Source organism: Bidens hawaiensis, unplaced genomic scaffold (assembly GCF_021521415.1).
Source record: "Bidens hawaiensis isolate Kalapana, Puna unplaced genomic scaffold, B.hawaiensis_p1.1 tig00055151_1, whole genome shotgun sequence".
Taxonomy (NCBI): Eukaryota; Viridiplantae; Streptophyta; class Magnoliopsida; order Asterales; family Asteraceae; genus Bidens; species Bidens hawaiensis.
The window spans coordinates 3253-22063 of record NW_027499958.1 but is presented as its reverse complement, the minus strand read 5'-3'; the positions used below and the strand labels follow the sequence as shown (position 1 = coordinate 22063).

At 40.7% G+C, this 18811-nt stretch overlaps 2 protein-coding genes across 2 annotated transcripts; both read left to right on the top strand.

Annotated features, from left to right (window-relative positions):
• The first annotated feature begins 2118 nt into the window (after positions 1-2118).
• Positions 2119-2709, top strand: LOC143600968 (basic helix-loop-helix protein 80-like). Its single transcript, XM_077078503.1, has 2 exons — positions 2119-2382; positions 2491-2709. The coding sequence occupies exons 1-2, from the start codon at positions 2119-2121 to the stop codon at positions 2707-2709; spliced, it is 483 nt and encodes a 160-aa protein (XP_076934618.1).
• Positions 2710-3259: 550 nt separating this feature from the next.
• On the top strand, positions 3260-4011 carry LOC143600969 (basic helix-loop-helix protein 80-like). The gene is made up of 4 exons (XM_077078504.1): positions 3260-3324; positions 3512-3598; positions 3711-3779; positions 3902-4011. Exons 1-4 carry the CDS (start codon positions 3274-3276, stop codon positions 3989-3991), a joined length of 297 nt encoding a protein of 98 aa, XP_076934619.1. The 5' UTR covers positions 3260-3273; the 3' UTR covers positions 3992-4011.
• The last annotated feature ends 14800 nt before the right edge of the window (positions 4012-18811 follow it).

Here is an 18811-nt window from a genome sequence, read left to right as displayed (position 1 = left end):
TTTATCTTTTTAGGGCCTAAAATAAACTATAAAATACGTTTTTTTTTCCGTAAAAAACATCGTTTGCTTAAAATCCTATGACATATGATATATATGGCGACACACACATTCTTGTATATGATTTTCCAAAAATTATAAAAATAACACAGAGAACTTAAAATTTGTGAAAATGAGAGCTAAGAGAATTGTGATTGAAGAGAAAATGTTGAAGCACGTCAAATGTAGTCAAACCCTAAAATTTTACTAGCCCTGTAAACATAGAGACTCATAACTTCAATTTGTCTTATTTATATATGGATTCAAAATATGGGTCTTGAAAGCTTTGAAAGATTTTGTTTTTGTTTGATTGATGAGACAAGAATATAAACTGGATTTATTCTCACTTTATGGATAATATACGTTGTTTTTCAAAATTTTGTGTTTTAATACCATAAGTGCCCAATTGCCCATGAGGGTGTTTTTATACCATAAGTGCCCATGAGGGTGCGCCGGCTGTAACGTTTGGTTATTGAAACTAAGGATTTACAAAACTATTACTATATTTAATGTTTATGTAATAAAGAATTTGATGAAAATGAAAATGAAAATGAAAATGAAAATGAAAATGAAATTATAAAAATGTATGGTGAATAAACTTACCATATCAAAATCAGCTTCTTCTTTCTTTTCTTTTACCATAAGTAGTTTTAATCGGTTTAAGGAGTCTGAAATAATATCTTATTTTTTTATAAAAAAATTATCAAGAAATATGTTAAATTGATCAATAAAAGGTTACATAAAGGTTGAAATGCTCTACCCAATAAAAGAATGAATTTTCTACATACCTATGTCGTTCTTTTTAGCTACTCACCCTTATTTTCCGGTCAAAAACCCATTTACTCATTTCAAAAAACTAAAATTTATAATAAACTAAATGTTTAATTTTATAGTTAGTATTCTTGCTTGAGGTAAAATTAAGATTGACAAAAGGGTAAGCAGTAACAATATGTCATATGATGTATGTAAGACGTTGCCTTGCTTTCAATGTAACAAGTGTTCAAATCTCACGGGTGACAAAATAGTGTAACTTAAAGCAATAAAAAAAATGTTCAAATTAACTTTGTCTTTAAATATTGTTGTTAATTTGGTAAGTTTTTAAGTTAAATAATCACTTTTAATAATTTGGTAAGTTGCTAACTTAATTAATATCATTTTTAAATTAAAATAGTTTGGTTTACCAATATAATTCCATTAATAATAATGGCAAAAATAGTATTATGTCTAAACTGAGTTGTTATTGTTCCAAGTCTTACATCCCCTTAACCAACTGAGTTACACGACGGGGACTCTGAAGTGAGTTGTGTACTTGTGTGATCATGTCAATGAAATTATAATCTACATATTCTCTCTGTCTTGGTTACAAATAGATCAAATGCATTCATATCTACAAACTTGATAAGCATTCATGTCCTGAACATATGATGATCATACAGTTAATAAAATTTATTCGGATACTTGAAAAAAAGTGTCTAAATTACTAACTATTTGATTTTTACTTTATTCAACCACGTAATACATTAGGTTATAATTTAGTAAGCTATAAAATTCGTTACAAACATGACAATTGGTTATATATTGATGGTTTATATTTATTTGAAGACATACAACTTTTTAAAAATTGTACATTCAAAATAGAGAGATTGAATTTTAGTAATATCATCTTTGACTTATTGGCCATGATTAACCCTCATTCAGGAAATATATACAAAGAGTCCTAAATTTAAACGTATTTTCTTTTAGTGATCTCATAATAACTGAAATTTAACACTGTTAGTTTTTTAAAACCTCGACTGTTGATGCGACTTTAAAAAACCTATTAAAGCAGTGGCCATATAAACACTCTAGGTCATTAAAAAACACTAAAATTTCTTGCTATGATAATATTTTTTATAAAAAAAAAAACTAAAAGTAGAATTTAACTTGGATGAAATAAAATGAGCCGCCTAAATTGCCTCCAGTCCCAAGTCCATAATATTATCCTCTCTGCCACTCCCATGTTTATAAATACTTGAACTTCCAAGATTGCCATCATTCCACATTTTCATCTTAAATTCTCCATCTTTCAACCACAGACCACCAATGGAAACTTCTCCATTCAACTACCACCGTTTTCTTTTTGATCAATCTCCTTCTTTCTCAGACCCCATGATCACCACTGGTTTCTCTGCTCAGTTCCACCAACCCTATGAACAAGTTGTTCCCACTAGCTCCATTGAAGTAAAGAGTGGTAATTATGCAAATCAGGCTTCCATTGCTTCACAAATCTTGGATTCTTCAATGTCAATGGCGGTTGTTCATGATCACCAATCTGAAATATTGAAGTTGCCTTGTGCTCAAACTAATGTAATCAGCTAACTTAATTAATCATCCATCATATAAAGTTTCTCATCCCAGGGTTAGATATACTTAACATATACCCCTAATCATTTTGGTTGCTTTTGTAATTCATAGATTAAGGCAAAAACCATTTGCAAAAGACGGAGGAGGCAAAAGAAAAGCAATGATGATCAAGAAAATAAGAAGAAAATGATAGATTCTAAAGCAGAGAAGCAAATTGGGTACATTCATGTTAGAGCAAGGAGAGGTGAAGCAACTGATAGCCACAGTCTTGCTGAAAGGGTATTCTTCATCCCTATAACTAAACTCGGATATCCTTTCTCACTTTTTTAGCCTTATATTTTGTCTTAACTGTATTCGAGGATTGTCGTGTACCTTAAAAATATAAAATATATGCTACACTACAACGCTACACAGTTATACAAAAGTGTATAATAAAAAGCGTGACGACGCATAATTATTAAGTTTTACATAAAACAACACAACTCTACCAAGTTTTCAAGAAAAAACATGCACTAATAAAATTCTAGCACTCTTAATAACTCCATTTGTTTGCTTCATTTACTTTCATATTTCATATATAATTTCTGCTTTTTTCATTTATATTCAACTGGCCCATATGTATTTACCATTTGTTTAATTTAATTTCTATGTCTAGTCAAACGACTAAATCAAAATATTTAAATGATTGAATTAATATATATATACGCTGCATTAATTAATATAGGTGAGAAGAGAGAAGATAAGTGAGAAAATGAAGGCTCTGCAATCCATTGTTCCTGGGTGTGATAAGGCAAGTGAATTAACTGATTGTTTTATTTTTATGTTTAGTCACCTTATTAATTTGAAAACAAATAATACAAATTTATTCAAAAGCAGATAACAGGAAAGGCTCTTATGTTGGAGGAAGTAATTAACTATGTCCATTCCCTACAAAATGAAATTCATGTGAGTTATAAATAATTTCTAGTTTTTATTTTTTGAACAACAATTTTAACACGTAAGTACCACATCATAACCTCGAATCCACGCCACTTTTGTGGGTCCGATCACCATTCCACCACACCACTAGATCATCGGTATACATTTATTGATTTAATTAGTAAACTAAATATTAAATTAATCACATTTTCAGATCCTGTCTTTGAAGCTTGCTTCTATTAGTCCCATGTATGATTATGGAGCAGAATATGAGGGATGCATGCATAACCCTCATGATCAGGTATATATGACTTAAATATTAATTAACAACTAATAATATCACAAATTATTTAAACTCCTTAAATATTCTAAATTAAATTTCATTTTTTTATTATGTTTGAAAATATATGCAGAATATGACCAACATACAGCAACAGCTGCTCTCATTTCAAGAACACCAGATGCCATGCATGATTTCCCAGGTATGAATATGTTGTGATTTATGAATAATAAAAAAATATAAAGGAAATAAGAAAATATTTATATGTTTTCTATATAAAACATGTGAATTATATATGTTAAATAAAAAGAAATTATATTCCAGAATAATGAAGAAACATTATGGGATTTGGAAGAACAAAGACAAGAACTTGACGATCTTTTTGCTGTCATCAATGGCAAATCATTTTATTAGTTTCTCGTACAAACTCCCAGGTAATGGTCATTACATAATGAATATTATTTATATGATTTTAGTTTGATTATATTATAGCTTCAATCTAAAGATCTAACTATTTCTTTAAATATTTTAATACTTGAAGGATAGCGGTAAGAAAATAGATATATAATAAATAATTAGAATATTATAGGGGTCAAATCATATGCCCACACTGCCCCAATCTCTACCTCTGTTTGAATGCATGTCTGCATGTGTAAACATGTATGTATGCAACATGTTACACGTATTACATAACTCCTAGCATACATACATAAAAAAATATTTATAAACGTGTGAATTAATTATGCCTTATAAAATGCATGCAGAGTGTTGACCAAATTAATTGAGGATGAAGAAAAAGATGACTAGCTTAATGGAATACGATCAAGTCGACGTATATATATATGTATGTATATATGTGTATGGTGTTTACACATGTAATCGATCTCATTAGTTATTTTGTATTGGTGTTTCATATATATTATATTTGGAAATAAAAGCGAAATTAATGTGATAAATATAAAAGTGTTGGAAAAATATATATTATTGTTTTTATTATCACAATATTTGTATATATTTGCTACGAAGGAGATACCGACATATATGACAAAATGAGTTTGAATTCTTTTATAGCACTCGGAATCAAATGCATGTCAGTTATATTCCGCCTCAATTTACTCGTCATATTCAATGAAGAGTTTCTTCTTTGTTTTATACCTAAAAATAACAATTTATCACTTTGTACAATTTTTTCTCTCCTGATATATAATCCAGCTATAATAATAAATCGTGCTAAGAGATAATAACTTATCTATTAATAGTTTTGATAAGGAACACCATTAATATATTAATATATGTAATCAAAATCTACACACTTATAAATATTAATTTCTAAGCCTTGGTAAGGCCACCATTTAATTTTCCTCTCTAATTATAATTGTGGTAAAGACGTGAAGTGTATTTTTCCCTCGCTAACCAACACTAAACCATCTTCACCAAATTAGCGTCACGTCAGCCTTTGCTCATTCCATCCTTAACTGTAAAGGGACGCGATGCATCTATCTTCCCTAAGCCGTTCTTAAGCAATTAATTCAAATAACTAAAAACTAACAAATCCAAAGTAAATACAAATAAAAAAGAAGTTTAATTAACATAATTTCAAACAAACATAACATTTTTGGTGTTATTATTACACTTTTTAGGCGGGTAGAAAGGCACCCGGACCCGGACTACAGGTGTCATCGTGCCCTCCATCTTACATCACTGTCTACACTAATCAAACATATCACATTTACAATTTCTCTTTTAACAGTAGTAGAGATATTACAATATGACTCATAAATAACTTCTCTAGTTGAAGAAACACCAGTCGAACCCCGACCGATTACTGGTAACCTAGGGGTTGGAGAGCTGTTTCCCACGAGGGGTTAGACCCTTGGAAGATGGTTCTTCTGATAACCTGCAAAACAGACACCGTGAGCTCGTCACTGAGAAGGGGGGGGTTCCTCCTTGTAACCACCCTCCGGCGTGAGAATCAGACTAGATTGCTCTTTAAATATAAAAGTATATTAAGAGATTGCTAGAGCAGATATCAGGTATATATGATGATAATATGATAAGATGAGATGGTCATACCATTTGGGGTATTTATAGCCGAAGGTAGGTTTCCAAGGGGTTTAGCCGGCCCAACACGCTACCAACTGTAACCTATGCACGTGCCCTGCCTGTGAGTGGTGGATAGGTAGCGGCTGACACAGAGCAGGCGTGTCGTGCACTCTTCCTCTTCTGCCAACAACAGGCTAGGCACGTGGTATGGCAGGAGTTGGTGGGTAGGCGGCGGCTATTGGTCACAGTGCTGTGGCGTGCTGTCTGCCATGCTGCTGTCAGTGAGCTGTCGCATTCTTGGTCAGATCTTTTGTCTGTACCTCGTCAGGTATCACACAAAAGATCCTCCATCATACGGACTGGCTCATTTAGGCGGGAGTTTTCCCCCTCCCGCCTTTGCTCATTCCTTCAGGTGACACTGGGGAGAGTTAAGTGCCTAGTGCGTGTAGCCATGCTGCGCGGGTGGCCTTCACTCATGGCTTGTATCCGAGGCTGCGGGAACAGGCGGAGTCCTTCACCATGGGAGGCATTTCCTGCGGGACCAGCTTGCATACTGCGCGTAAGGACGTCACTTCTCTGAGCATGGTTGGTCCTGCGGATCCAGTTGGTCTCTGCGCAGACGTCCCTGTTTAAGGTGAGTCTTGCGGGTCCAACTGGGCTCTGCTGGGACCTACCTCTTCAAGTCCCCCCAGTCCAATGTTCTTCTCATGCGTGTTTAATAAAGTGAGGTGAACTTTTGGACTTAAAAAGGGGTTTTGAAAAGGGTTTTGTAAGGTTTTCCATGGGAAGTCCTTGTCACTTGCAGAAATGCCCGAGTTTCCTGCTTGGTCTTTGGGTATGATGCGGGTAGGTCTGTAACCTCCTCGCAAGTCAGGAGCATTGAGTCCCAGTTGTGTGGATTCTCCATGAGGTTTTGGTAGTTTTGAACATAGTGATCAATTATGTTAAAACCACCAATTCCATCCTGGAGCTTTAAACAACGTAGTTCTCGACGTTCCCGCTATGCGGGGATGTTATTTCCTTTTCCGCAAGCATTGCCCAGAAGATCCTTCTTGGTTTCAATTCCCAGCGGAGCGCTAGGTATGTGAAGGGTTTTGCCTTAACACTGTACCTGCGCTCGTCTTACGGTTACTTTACTTCCAAGGTATTCCTGGCGTCAATTCCCTGCGGGTGCTAGGTATGTGAAGGGTTTTGCCTTTACACTGTACCCGCACCTGTCTTATAGTTACTTGGTTGCCGAGGTACTTGGCTTCAATTCCCTGCGGGTGCTAGGTATGTGAAGGGTTTTGCCTTAACACTGTACCCGCATCTGTCTTATGGTTACTTGTTCGCCAAGGTTTTCTTGGCTTCAATTCCCTGCGGGTGCTAGGTATGTGAAGGGTTTTGCCTTTACACTGTACCCGCATCCGTCTTATGGTTACTTGTTCGCCAAGGTTTTCTTGGCTTCAATTCCCTGCGGGTGCTAGGTATGTGAAGGGTTTTGCCTTAACACTGTACCTGCATCCGTCATATGGTTACTTGTTTGCCAAGGTAAGGGGGTATTTTCCCGCTTCTTTTTAAATTTTGAATTTTGAAATTCGAAAGGTTGGTGGAAAGATAGGAACAGTCCAAACCTCTGAAACGTCGCGCGACGGTTTCTTCTGACTGTCAGGACGTGCAGGAAGTTATGGTGACGTGACATTATATGGTCATTCCAGACGCTTTTTCAGGCGCGTGGGCGCGATTTTTCGGGCGCGTGGCCGCGAAATTACTGGCACACATCCTGTCAACAGCTGTTGCCAGTCTGCTTTTTGCCACGTGTCATAGTTTCATTGCACCTTCGATTTCTCTCTCCTTCGCATTAAATTCACCGCATTAATTGCGATTAGTATATAAAGGGGGAGAGGGTTATTTGCAATTCACACTTTTCACTTTCATCTCTTCTTCTCAAGTAATTTCCGGTGAATTTTTCTGTTCAGTAAAGCATTACCCTGAAATCTCTTTTCATCTTTCTTCCACTATGCCTTCTCATGATGCTGATGACCAGAAGACTGCTGGCGAATGCCAGTGCTCTCTTCCTGTCGATCTGTACCAGTATATCGTCAGGAAGTTCATGCTCGAGTCTCTCGAGCCTGAGTTTCCTGAACCCCACCATACTGTGTACGATGCCCCTAGTGGCAAGATCGGGGTTTATGCTGCATTCTTTGTCTACGGAAACCTTAGGTTTCCGTTGACAAAGTTTGTGTACCGTGTTCTGGAGAGGCACGGTGTGCACCTGACAGAGGTGCACCCCATGGCCATTGCCAAGGTCCGGCACTTTGAGTGGGTGTGCCGGATACTGGGCCTTGAGCCCCTCGTTGACCGTCTGATGACCTTCTACACTTGGAGGTGCATCCAGGGGTGGTACACTCTTACAACCCGTATCAAGGGTTTAAAGATTTGTACCACCGAGCGGAGTCTTCGCTCGTGGAGAAGAGAGTTCTTCTTCATATCCGCTCGCGCCATCCCCATCGCCATGAAGTTCAAGAATGGCCAGGCGCTTCCGAACCTTCCCGCTCTCAACTACGAGGAGGCGGAATGGTTCTCGAAGATATCCCGGGTCCATTCCCCGGTTTTCCGTTTTCCGGAGTCGGCGATGGTGATGCTGGGGATGAGCCGGGTGTGGAAGGCGGCGAATGCGGATAAGGTTCCGATCGTCCTTGAATATGGTTCGAACTCTGTCCCTTATGGTACGTCTTGTTTCATTTTGCTGACTTCGATTTTTTCTAACTTTCTTGTTGATTTCAGAGGGGAACGATCTTCAGTCGCTCCTGAACCCGCGGGAGGAAGATGGTCCCGCGCGGATGGGTACTCGTGCTCTGGACGAGAACGAGTTGCCCATCTTAGAGCAGACCGCGGGTCGGTTCGTGGAGGTTTACCCGCCAGGCCAGGAGATCCTGAGCCACCGACGGCCAGGTAAGCCTATCTTCTACCCTGAACCTCTCAATGCTGTGCCTGCTGCTGGAGTTGACATTTCTTCTTCTGAGGAATCCGCAGAAGGTCCTCCACTGGTGCGGAAGAAAAAGGCTGCCGTCGGGAAAGGCAAGGAGAAGGTGGCCTCTACGGCCGACCCGGTAGTCCTATCTGACTCGGAGTCAGATAGTGCAGAGGTGGCGGGGGAGCCCGGTGGTGAAGAGACCACCGCTCCGGAGGCTGTAGCGACGACGACGGTTACCGGTGTCAAGAGGCCGGCTCCATCGGGTTCGCCCCCGCTCGTCCGTACGTTCAAGCTCAAGAAACCCCGTAAGTGCCCCCATAATTCTTGTCTAGATTTGTTGTTTCAAATAAATTTTTCTAACACTTTTGCTTGTGCAGGTGTGGATGTTGACGCATTCCAGGGTGGAGTTGGAGCAAGTATTCCTCCGCCAATGAGGGAAGGCTCGGTCAGCCTTCCCGAGGCGTCGACCCAGGCGTCTGCGCCTGCTTCCGTTGGTTCCAGCCTTCCTAAGGCTGTTCCAGCTGAGAAGGTGTCTCCGCCGGCCGTGAGTGCAATTTTTACAGCATCTTTCACGGAGCCGGCGGTTACCGTTGCTGAGGAGGCGACGCCAACAATGGCTACCACAGCGGCTGCCACTATACCTGCGCCACCGGCACCGACGGCCGGACCATCAGGTACGCGCCGGGCTTCCCGCCGATCTATGCCACCTTCCCGGCTGCCTGACCTGTTGGATGGATTTCCTTTAGGTTCAGGTGATGGGTTTGGCGGCTATCGGCCTGTTATTGACCCTACAGGTACGTAGGGTTCTTTTTCCTTTGTATATTTTTGTCATCTTTTCCTAACTGCCTTTGTTTCTTTTGCAGTGTCGGATTCCAATGAAGTGTATGTTCCAAGATGGAACATACGCCGAGGAACAACCCTTCGCACCCCTGTGGAGTGCGTGGATTGGGCTCGCCACGCTGCTCCTCATGGTGCGTTGGGGGAAGCCATGGCTAGCTACCAGGAGGGTAGGCTAACCAATGAGCTTCGGGTTCTCCAGGCCCGGACGCAGCCCCGCGTCGAGCTGCTTTGTCGTGAAAACGACAAGTTAAAAGCAGCTCGCGCCAAAGATGTATCTGAAGCGCGGGCTCTTCGGGAGGAGAACCGGCAGTTGGCCGCTGCCGCAGCCGAGAAGGAGAAGGCATTCAAGGCCCTCGAGGTTGAAGTCCAGGCGCGACTCGAGGCCCGCTCCAAGGCTGCCCAAGCTGTGAATGAACAGCTTCGGCTGGCCAAGGAGACTGCGCGAAACTCAACTGAGAGGGCTGCCAAGGCTGAAGCTGTTGCTGAGCCGCTTCGCGAAGAGAATGAGCAGCTTAAATGCAAATTAAAGGCTCTTCAGCATGCTCATGACGCCTTGGCAATGGAAGATGCCAAGAAGCTGCAGGAGATCCTTGACCAGAGGGGGGTGCTTGACCGCACTGAAAGGAAACTCAAAAGCGTCGAAGAGGCTGCCGCCAAGGAAGTTCAACTTGCCAACCTTGATAAGAGCGGAGCCGAACGTGCTTACAAAGAAAGTCAAGCTACCCTCCAATGGCTGCTTCGAGAAGCGTTGCCTCAGGTATCTTTAACTTTTTCTTTACGCTTTCTGCTCGTAATTAGAAAATGTTCTAACTTGTATTCTCTTGTAGGTTGTGCGTCGGGTCCTTTCGGAGACCTCTTATGACGATGCGATGAGCACAGCCCTCAACGCTTCTCATGAGGATGGGGAGAAGACTGGCTTCCTGCTTGGTCTAGGGTTTGCTGAGAGAGGCTTTCCGCCCTCCAACTTCCCTTTATTCAATGTTAATACTGAAGCTGCTTATGACCAAGCTGTGAACCAGTACGCTGCCTTCCCGCATCCAGTGGTGGAGAAGGTGAACGAAGCTGCTGCTGCTGATGATGGGCTAAACATCCTTAAGGCTTTCCTTGGGCAGCCGCGCTCTGACGGTGCTGGTCCAAGCGGAGGTGGCCCTGAAGCCTGATCCTGAAGATCCCTTCCCACTGCTAGGATAGACTTAGCTTTGTATAGATTTCTTTTAGGCGGGTAGTTACCCGGCCACTGTTGTAATATATCATTGAAATATACGATTGTTATTCCTTTCATTGGATTCTTTGCTTTATAAACTTATGACTTGCATACTTAGTTTAAAATAGCAATTTTCCAAGTGTTTAGAATAAGAACCTTCGAACGTGGTTGATAGTGGGTTAAAGTTTCGCTTCCTCCTTCGTGATTGTGCGGGTAGAACCGTCACTTGCACTTGGTAGGATGGCTAAACTTTAACTTTTATCTAACCTGCGTGTAGGTTTTTCTTACTTTTTGAGGATAAGTTAACCTTTGAACGTGGTTGATAATAGGTGTGAAGTTTTGCTTCCTCTTTTGTGATAGCGCGGGTAGAACCGTCACTTGCACTTGGTAGGATGGCAAAACTTTTACCCATACCTGACCTGCGTGTAGGTTTTTCTTACCTTTTTAAGAATTTTGTTTTGAACCGTTCGACGCGCGGCTGTCGATAGGTTAGTGTTCATCTTCCTTTCATGATTCGTGCGGATAGACCGGCACTTTCATTTAATGGAATAATTGAACTCCTTCAACTGACCTGCGTGAAGGTTTGCCACGTTATTGGGTTCGTGCGGGTAAGACCGCCTTCCCATGCAACGACTTCACGTAATGTGAATGCCGTCACCAGTGTTGGATAGTTTTAACCGTTCGACGCGCGGTTGTTGATAGGTTAGTGTTCATCTTCCTTTCATGATTCGTGCGGATAGACCGGCACTTTCATTTAATGGAATAATTGAACTCCTTCAACTGACCTGCGTGAAAGTTTGCCTGTTGAGGATAAGTTAACCTTTGAACGTGGCTGATAATAGGTGTGAAGTTTTGCTTCCTCTTTCGTGATTGTGCGGGTAGACCCGTCACTTGCACTTAGTAGGATGGCATAACTTTACCCATATCTGACCTGCGTGAAGGTTTATCATGCTTTTTGGGTTCGTGCGGGTAGGACCGCCTTCCCATGCAATGACGTTTTTTGTAATTATGCGGTGAAAACCGGCATAATAGTGTGTACAAAAGTATAAATGTAAATCATCAGCTTCGACGTTTGAAAGAGAATCATTTCCATTAGAAGTGGCTCTTGGCCTTTTCTGTACAAATTGGAATTGATTACTAGCAAACTGTGTAATTGAACTCCCTTCCATGTTGGGACAGGAGTGCCATCGAGCCGACACGCACCTGTTTCGGGATCTCGTTCTTTATGCAGCATGTAGTCTCCATATTGAAGCTGATTTTTTATTCATGTTTACCCCAGCCATGGTTCCACACGCACCTGCCTGCTCAGCTTTTATTTCGCCACGAGGTGTGCGAGCGTCCCATCTCTGACGAATGTTTCGACCATGTCTTTTACGTCTATGCATTCTTCAGTGTTGTGGCCTTTTGTTCTGTGATAGTCACAGTACTTGCTCCGATCAGCATCGTGACGATGTCGGATTACTGGAGGCTTTGGCCATGGGAGCTCTTCAGTAGCAAATATGTCAGTGACGCTTTTGGTAAGTGGCGTCCATCTGGAGTTCCGGTGCAGCTTTACATTATCCCTTTCACCCAATCGATGCTGTAAGCCGGATGAGGTGTCAAAGTTTACCCTTGACTGCCAAATGCCTTGCTTCCGTTTTTTGTTCAATCGGGCGGTGAGGATGTTGTCCTCTCTCGTCCTCTGGGTGTACAGGTTTGTGCTCTGCGGAAGGTCTCTACCCAGTTGCTTCTCCGTTTCCGCATAGCGTTTAGCTGCTGTCATGATGCCATCCCATGTGGATGGCATTCCATCTTTACCCGTTAGGGTGCGGATAAGCTCTGGGTCCTGCGCGCCCTGGATGAAGGCTGCGCGAACAAGATCCTCGCTGATATTGCCCAAACTTAACTTCTTTGAGTTGAAGCGAGTGATGAAGTTTGGTAGAGATTCATCTTCTTCCCGTATGCATTTGAGGATTGTCCATTGCTCCTCGGTATACTTTCGCTGCTGGCTGAAGTGTTGGCTAAACTTCTGCTGGAAGTCTGCCCAGTCGTAAATGTGGTTAACCGGTAAACGATCAAACCAAACCCTAGCAGCCCCCACCAGCGTCATTTGAAACATGTAACACCACGTGGGTTCCGTCCAGTTGCTGACGGTTGCCCCTGCTATGAACCTGTTCAAATGGTCGTCTGGGTCGGACATACCATCATAAGTGCCTATGTTGGGCATTTGTTTGGCACTTTTTGGGGCAATTGCTTCCGCAATGTCCCTTGCAAATTTGGACGTTCCCGCATTTGCAACGTTCGGTCTGTACGTTTTGGAGAAGTCTCGTGGACTTCCACCTGTGCTTTTTGGTTTGAAGGCTTGTCCAAAATGCCTTCTCGGTTGGGAATCCGTTTCCTTACGCTTCCCTTTTGCCCTATGGCGAGGGTTCGCGTCGGAGTCGGATTCCTCCGAGTCATTGTCCAAGTATTCTTCGAATTCGTCGGCCTGTTGGACGGAACGCAAGCGTTCGTCCAACTCAGCTTGGAATTCCTTTTGTCGTGCCTCCGCCCATGCCTTAACTTCCTCGAGAGTTTGGCGGGGGAGTCTTGTTCGTTTTTTAAACTGGGTATCGGTGAATCCCAGTGGGCGATTATTTACTGCACTTGCCCCAGCTTGGGTAACTGGGGTAGTGTTCGTAAAATTTACTTCACTTGCCCCGGCTTGGGTAACCGGGGTAGTGTTTGTAAAAACTGTGTTGCCGGTATTCCCTCCAGTAGCTGGGGTTGTGGTTACCGGAGTCTCTTTAACCATCTTTCTAGAAGTTTGAAAAAACTGGAGAAAAATGAAGTTCTAGCTTTATGCACGGATGGCGCCAATGAAGAAACACCAGTCGAACCCCGACCGATTACTGGTAACCTAGGGGTTGGAGAGCTGTTTCCCACGAGGGGTTAGACCCTTGGAAGATGGTTCTTCTGATAACCTGCAAAACAGACACCGTGAGCTCGTCACTGAGAAGGGGGGGGTTCCTCCTTGTGACCACCCTCCGGCGTGAGAATCAGACTAGATTGCTCTTTAAATATAAAAGTATATTAAGAGATTGCTAGAGCAGATATCAGGTATATATGATGATAATATGATAAGATGAGATGGTCATACCATTTGGGGTATTTATAGCCGAAGGTAGGTTTCCAAGGGGTTTAGCCGGCCCAACACGCTACCAACTGTAACCTATGCACGTGCCCTGCCTGTGAGTGGTGGATAGGTAGCGGCTGACACAGAGCAGGCGTGTCGTGCACTCTTCCTCTTCTGCCAACAACAGGCTAGGCACGTGGTATGGCAGGAGTTGGTGGGTAGGCGGCGGCTATTGGTCACAGTGCTGTGGCGTGCTGTCTGCCATGCTGCTGTCAGTGAGCTGTCGCATTCTTGGTCAGATCTTTTGTCTGTACCTCGTCAGGTATCACACAAAAGATCCTCCATCATACGGACTGGCTCATTTAGGCGGGAGTTTTCCCCCTCCCGCCTTTGCTCATTCCTTCAGGTGACACTGGGGAGAGTTAAGTGCCTAGTGCGTGTAGCCATGCTACGCGGGTGGCCTTCACTCATGGCTTGTATCCGAGGCTGCGGGAACAGGCGGAGTCCTTCACCATGGGAGGCATTTCCTGCGGGACCAGCTTGCATACTGCGCGTAAGGACGTCACTTCTCTGAGCATGGTTGGTCCTGCGGATCCAGTTGGTCTCTGCGCAGACGTCCCTGTTTAAGGTGAGTCTTGCGGGTCCCACGGATGGCGCCAATGAAGAAACACCAGTCGAACCCCGACCGATTACTGGTAACCTAGGGGTTGGAGAGCTGTTTCCCACGAGGGGTTAGACCCTTGGAAGATGGTTCTTCTGATAACCTGCAAAACAGACACCGTGAGCTCGTCACTGAGAAGGGGGGGGTTCCTCCTTGTGACCACCCTCCGGCGTGAGAATCAGACTAGATTGCTCTTTAAATATAAAAGTATATTAAGAGATTGCTAGAGCAGATATCAGGTATATATGATGATAATATGATAAGATGAGATGGTCATACCATTTGGGGTATTTATAGCCGAAGGTAGGTTTCCAAGGGGTTTAGCCGGCCCAACACGCTACCAACTGTAACCTATGCACGTGCCCTGCCTGTGAGTGGTGGATAGGTAGCGGCTGACACAGAGCAGGCGTGTCGTGCACTCTTCCTCTTCTGCCAACAACAGGCTAGGCACGTGGTATGGCAGGAGTTGGTGGGTAGGCGGCGGCTATTGGTCACAGTGCTGTGGCGTGCTGTCTGCCATGCTGCTGTCAGTGAGCTGTCGCATTCTTGGTCAGATCTTTTGTCTGTACCTCGTCAGGTATCACACAAAAGATCCTCCATCATACGGACTGGCTCATTTAGGCGGGAGTTTTCCCCCTCCCGCCTTTGCTCATTCCTTCAGGTGACACTGGGGAGAGTTAAGTGCCTAGTGCGTGTAGCCATGCTGCGCGGGTGGCCTTCACTCATGGCTTGTATCCGAGGCTGCGGGAACAGGCGGAGTCCTTCACCATGGGAGGCATTTCCTGCGGGACCAGCTTGCATACTGCGCGTAAGGACGTCACTTCTCTGAGCATGGTTGGTCCTGCGGATCCAGTTGGTCTCTGCGCAGACGTCCCTGTTTAAGGTGAGTCTTGCGGGTCCAACTGGGCTCTGCTGGGACCTACCTCTTCACTAGTTATCTATGATGCCTGTTACTTTACGGGAAGTGTTTAAAGAACTACATCTCTATAAAAAAATTGAACAATATTCAGGACAACACTCAAAACACTCCATAAAAATGACTTGTTAGTGATAATTCAAATTTGATGATTATCTTGAATTTCATGTAATATTCATGAGGTATAGTAAATCAAGAATACATTCAAGTGAAGACTTATATTCGATCCTATGTGGATTTTAATACACACTTAGTTCATTCGTCACTTGTAATTAAAAGAATTAATGTTATATCGCACATAAATAACTCCTTTGGGATTATCAGATGAGATAGTCCTTTAAGCACATATATACTGTACTCAAGCATATGCAGACATATGCGAATATAAAATTAAAATATCAAATTATCTTAATAAGTAATATTGTCTTTTTAGCATATATTATAATTATGAAATACTTTGCCATACATCATATACCTAACACATAATCATATCATATGTATGTAATATTACTTTTAACACATAATTAAATACCAAACATGATGCAAGATAAAAGATTTAACAATAACTTAGCTCTGAAACCAACAATCTTATGATTCCTCATATTTTTATTTTAAACCAATATACTATGTAATATTTTTATGCATATAAGAGACTGAGCCAAAATTTGCTTTCGTGCACCGGTGGGAATATACGAACTTCTTCTCCCGAGGAGGAGGGTCTTCATCAAGGATCCATGTTAAATATGTTGAAAGTTAATCCTAGAACACGTATGAGTTGAAAGTTGAAGGTCAAAGTGAGATTAATTTAGATTAATTTGAATGTTTAGAATTATCTAATTTTTGGTATGAGTCTTTATTTTGTATGTTTAATTTAAAGAATATTTTGGTTGGGGAGGAGGTTTAGTATTAGTTATAAAATAAAAGTCTAGGTTATTAGTTTTATTTGTTTCTTTTCTTATAAGTTTGTTTTATTATATAAAAAGAGTCTGGGTTGCCTCCATCAATATCTTGTGTTCGTTTGCTTGAAAACATTGTTTAATCCGTCTTGACAAACCAAACACGTTTCTTATTGCAAGATTAATGGGTCAATTGTCAAACTGGACTCATACGTCAATCCTTTGGTGCATGCTCTACGCAAATGATATTATGCTAGTTGCGAAGAGTAAAACGAGTATGAATGATAGGCTAGAGGAGTGGCAAGAAGCCTTAGTGTGTAAAATCTTATGGATAAGTTTCTCTAAAATCTAGTACTGTAACTTCAATTGTGCAAGCGTTAAGGAGGATACCCAAATTACTATTGAAGGCCAAATTGTCTTGCAGTATGAGTATTGAGAGAATAGTTGTAAGAGTGAGAGAATAAGGATCGTTAAACCGTTGGTCCAAGTATTGTATTTTTAGGCGGAGAGGTATAGAAATTAAGATAGGTTCAGCTGTCACTATTAGTGGAACCTTCTATTCTTATGGGAAGCACGTATGAGGCTTCTGATTGGACGTGATAACTGGTGGATAAGAATGGTTGTCACATGGAGTTACAATGTTGCGTCCGCTGATAGGTTCATCATGCATTCGTGATCCTCCTTGTACTAGTTATCTCTTAAAGAAATCTTGCACCGTGATTGGCATGTGGACTAGGCGTTGTGTGCTACTTGTCTCCTCCACGAATGACAGGTTGTGTGCCCGCAGAGGGCGCTCACGGGCTTATTGTGACGTGTTAAGAGTTATCACGCGAAATACAGTTTTTATAAATTCTCTTAAATTTCACGAGTATTCAAAAAGTGTTGAAATTTGTTGTCGACTCATTTATAACCTTACCGAAATGCCTTTAAAACAAATAAACAATCTAACCACATAGTTGAGTTATCCTATAAATGGTCACAAAAATTAGAAGTGTAAGAAGTTATAATTAATGGTCATGTGTCATGTGTTAAGTGAAGACCAAAGTGGGAAGGGCATAAAGGCAGTAACTAATATTTTTTTTCTCGTCGCATGCAAGACTATTAATTCTTTAATCATTTTAAAACGTTTATAACTTCTTCACATGATATTTAAAAAAATTCATCATAATAACAAACATCTTTTAATCTTTAATATGAGTATGACTTTGCTTTATAAAAATTAAAACAATAATTCCGTCACAGTGTCTTTTTACTTGTCATTGTGTCTCTATGCTGATCATTGAGTTTTTTATTTTCAAGAATGATGAAATCTGAAAATTGTAATAGTAAAAATAACGCCGTTGTGTAATAATAGTATGTAATATAATGATAAAATAACAAATTTATTTAATAAATTACACAATAACATGAAACGGAAAACACAATGACGAATACATATTACACAATAACCTGAAATGTAAAATACAATGGTAAATACATATTACACATTGACCAGAGCATAATACACAATTAACGTAATACTATTTTTCTCAGTTAAGTAAACGCCAAATGTCAATCCTGAATAAAATACATTGAACGTAATAAACAATGACTTAAACACAATGATGAGTAGAAAGTCATATTTACGAGAAAAAGACAAAATGATGAGCAGGGTAAAACACTTACGAACAGAAGACACAATGACGTAATTTCTTGGTTTTAGTTTTATCTTTTTTATGAGTAAATTGAAAAACACAATAATCAGATTCTATAACATAATGTATGGAAAACACAATGATTAATTAATAACACGATGTATAAAAACCCACTATTTTTTTAAAAAAAAAATTATACACCAATATGGTATTTATATTAGAGACTAATAAAACATTTTAAGAAAATATTGTCATATGAAAAAATTATGAACGGTTTAAAATGATTACGGAATTGACATGTTTATTGCATGTAAAGAGAGAAAGTCAACAAATATAGGCTACTCCATTTATGTCGTTTCCATTATTTTTTTTATCTCACATTAATGACACCCCATTCAAATGAACTATATTGCTCTTCGCAGTTATCATTTTTATATACTTTGTATTTTAACCTTTTAACTAATCTATATACTTATAAGATTTATAAGCCAACACTTTTGGAAGATATTACTTAAAATAAAGTTCAAAAAACCTTAAATTATAGAATTTATTTATAAGTTTAGTAAAACTTATTCCAAAATGAAATTTACATAATCAGTTTTAAATATTAACTAAAATTTTACATAACTTACTTAATCAAATTTAAATCTAACATAGCCAAACCAAATAAGGATATGATAAAATAACCAAAATAAGTTTATTCCTACCAGATGTTGAAACTTTACATGGAGTTCAAATATAACCAAACCAATTAACCATATCCCTAGGCTTACCCGAAACAAAAACAATATACACCACAACCCTTCACATCCGCAAAATAAAAAAAAAGGAATGAAAAAGGCTTGTGATCAAGCAAACTACACCACAAAATAAACAAACTCAGGTATGATCATCATATAATAGTAATGGTGAACGATACATCGTCGTCACCACCTAAGCTACCCATGCTTCCATCGTCTTCATTGCTTCAGAACGTGCTGCGTAAGGATG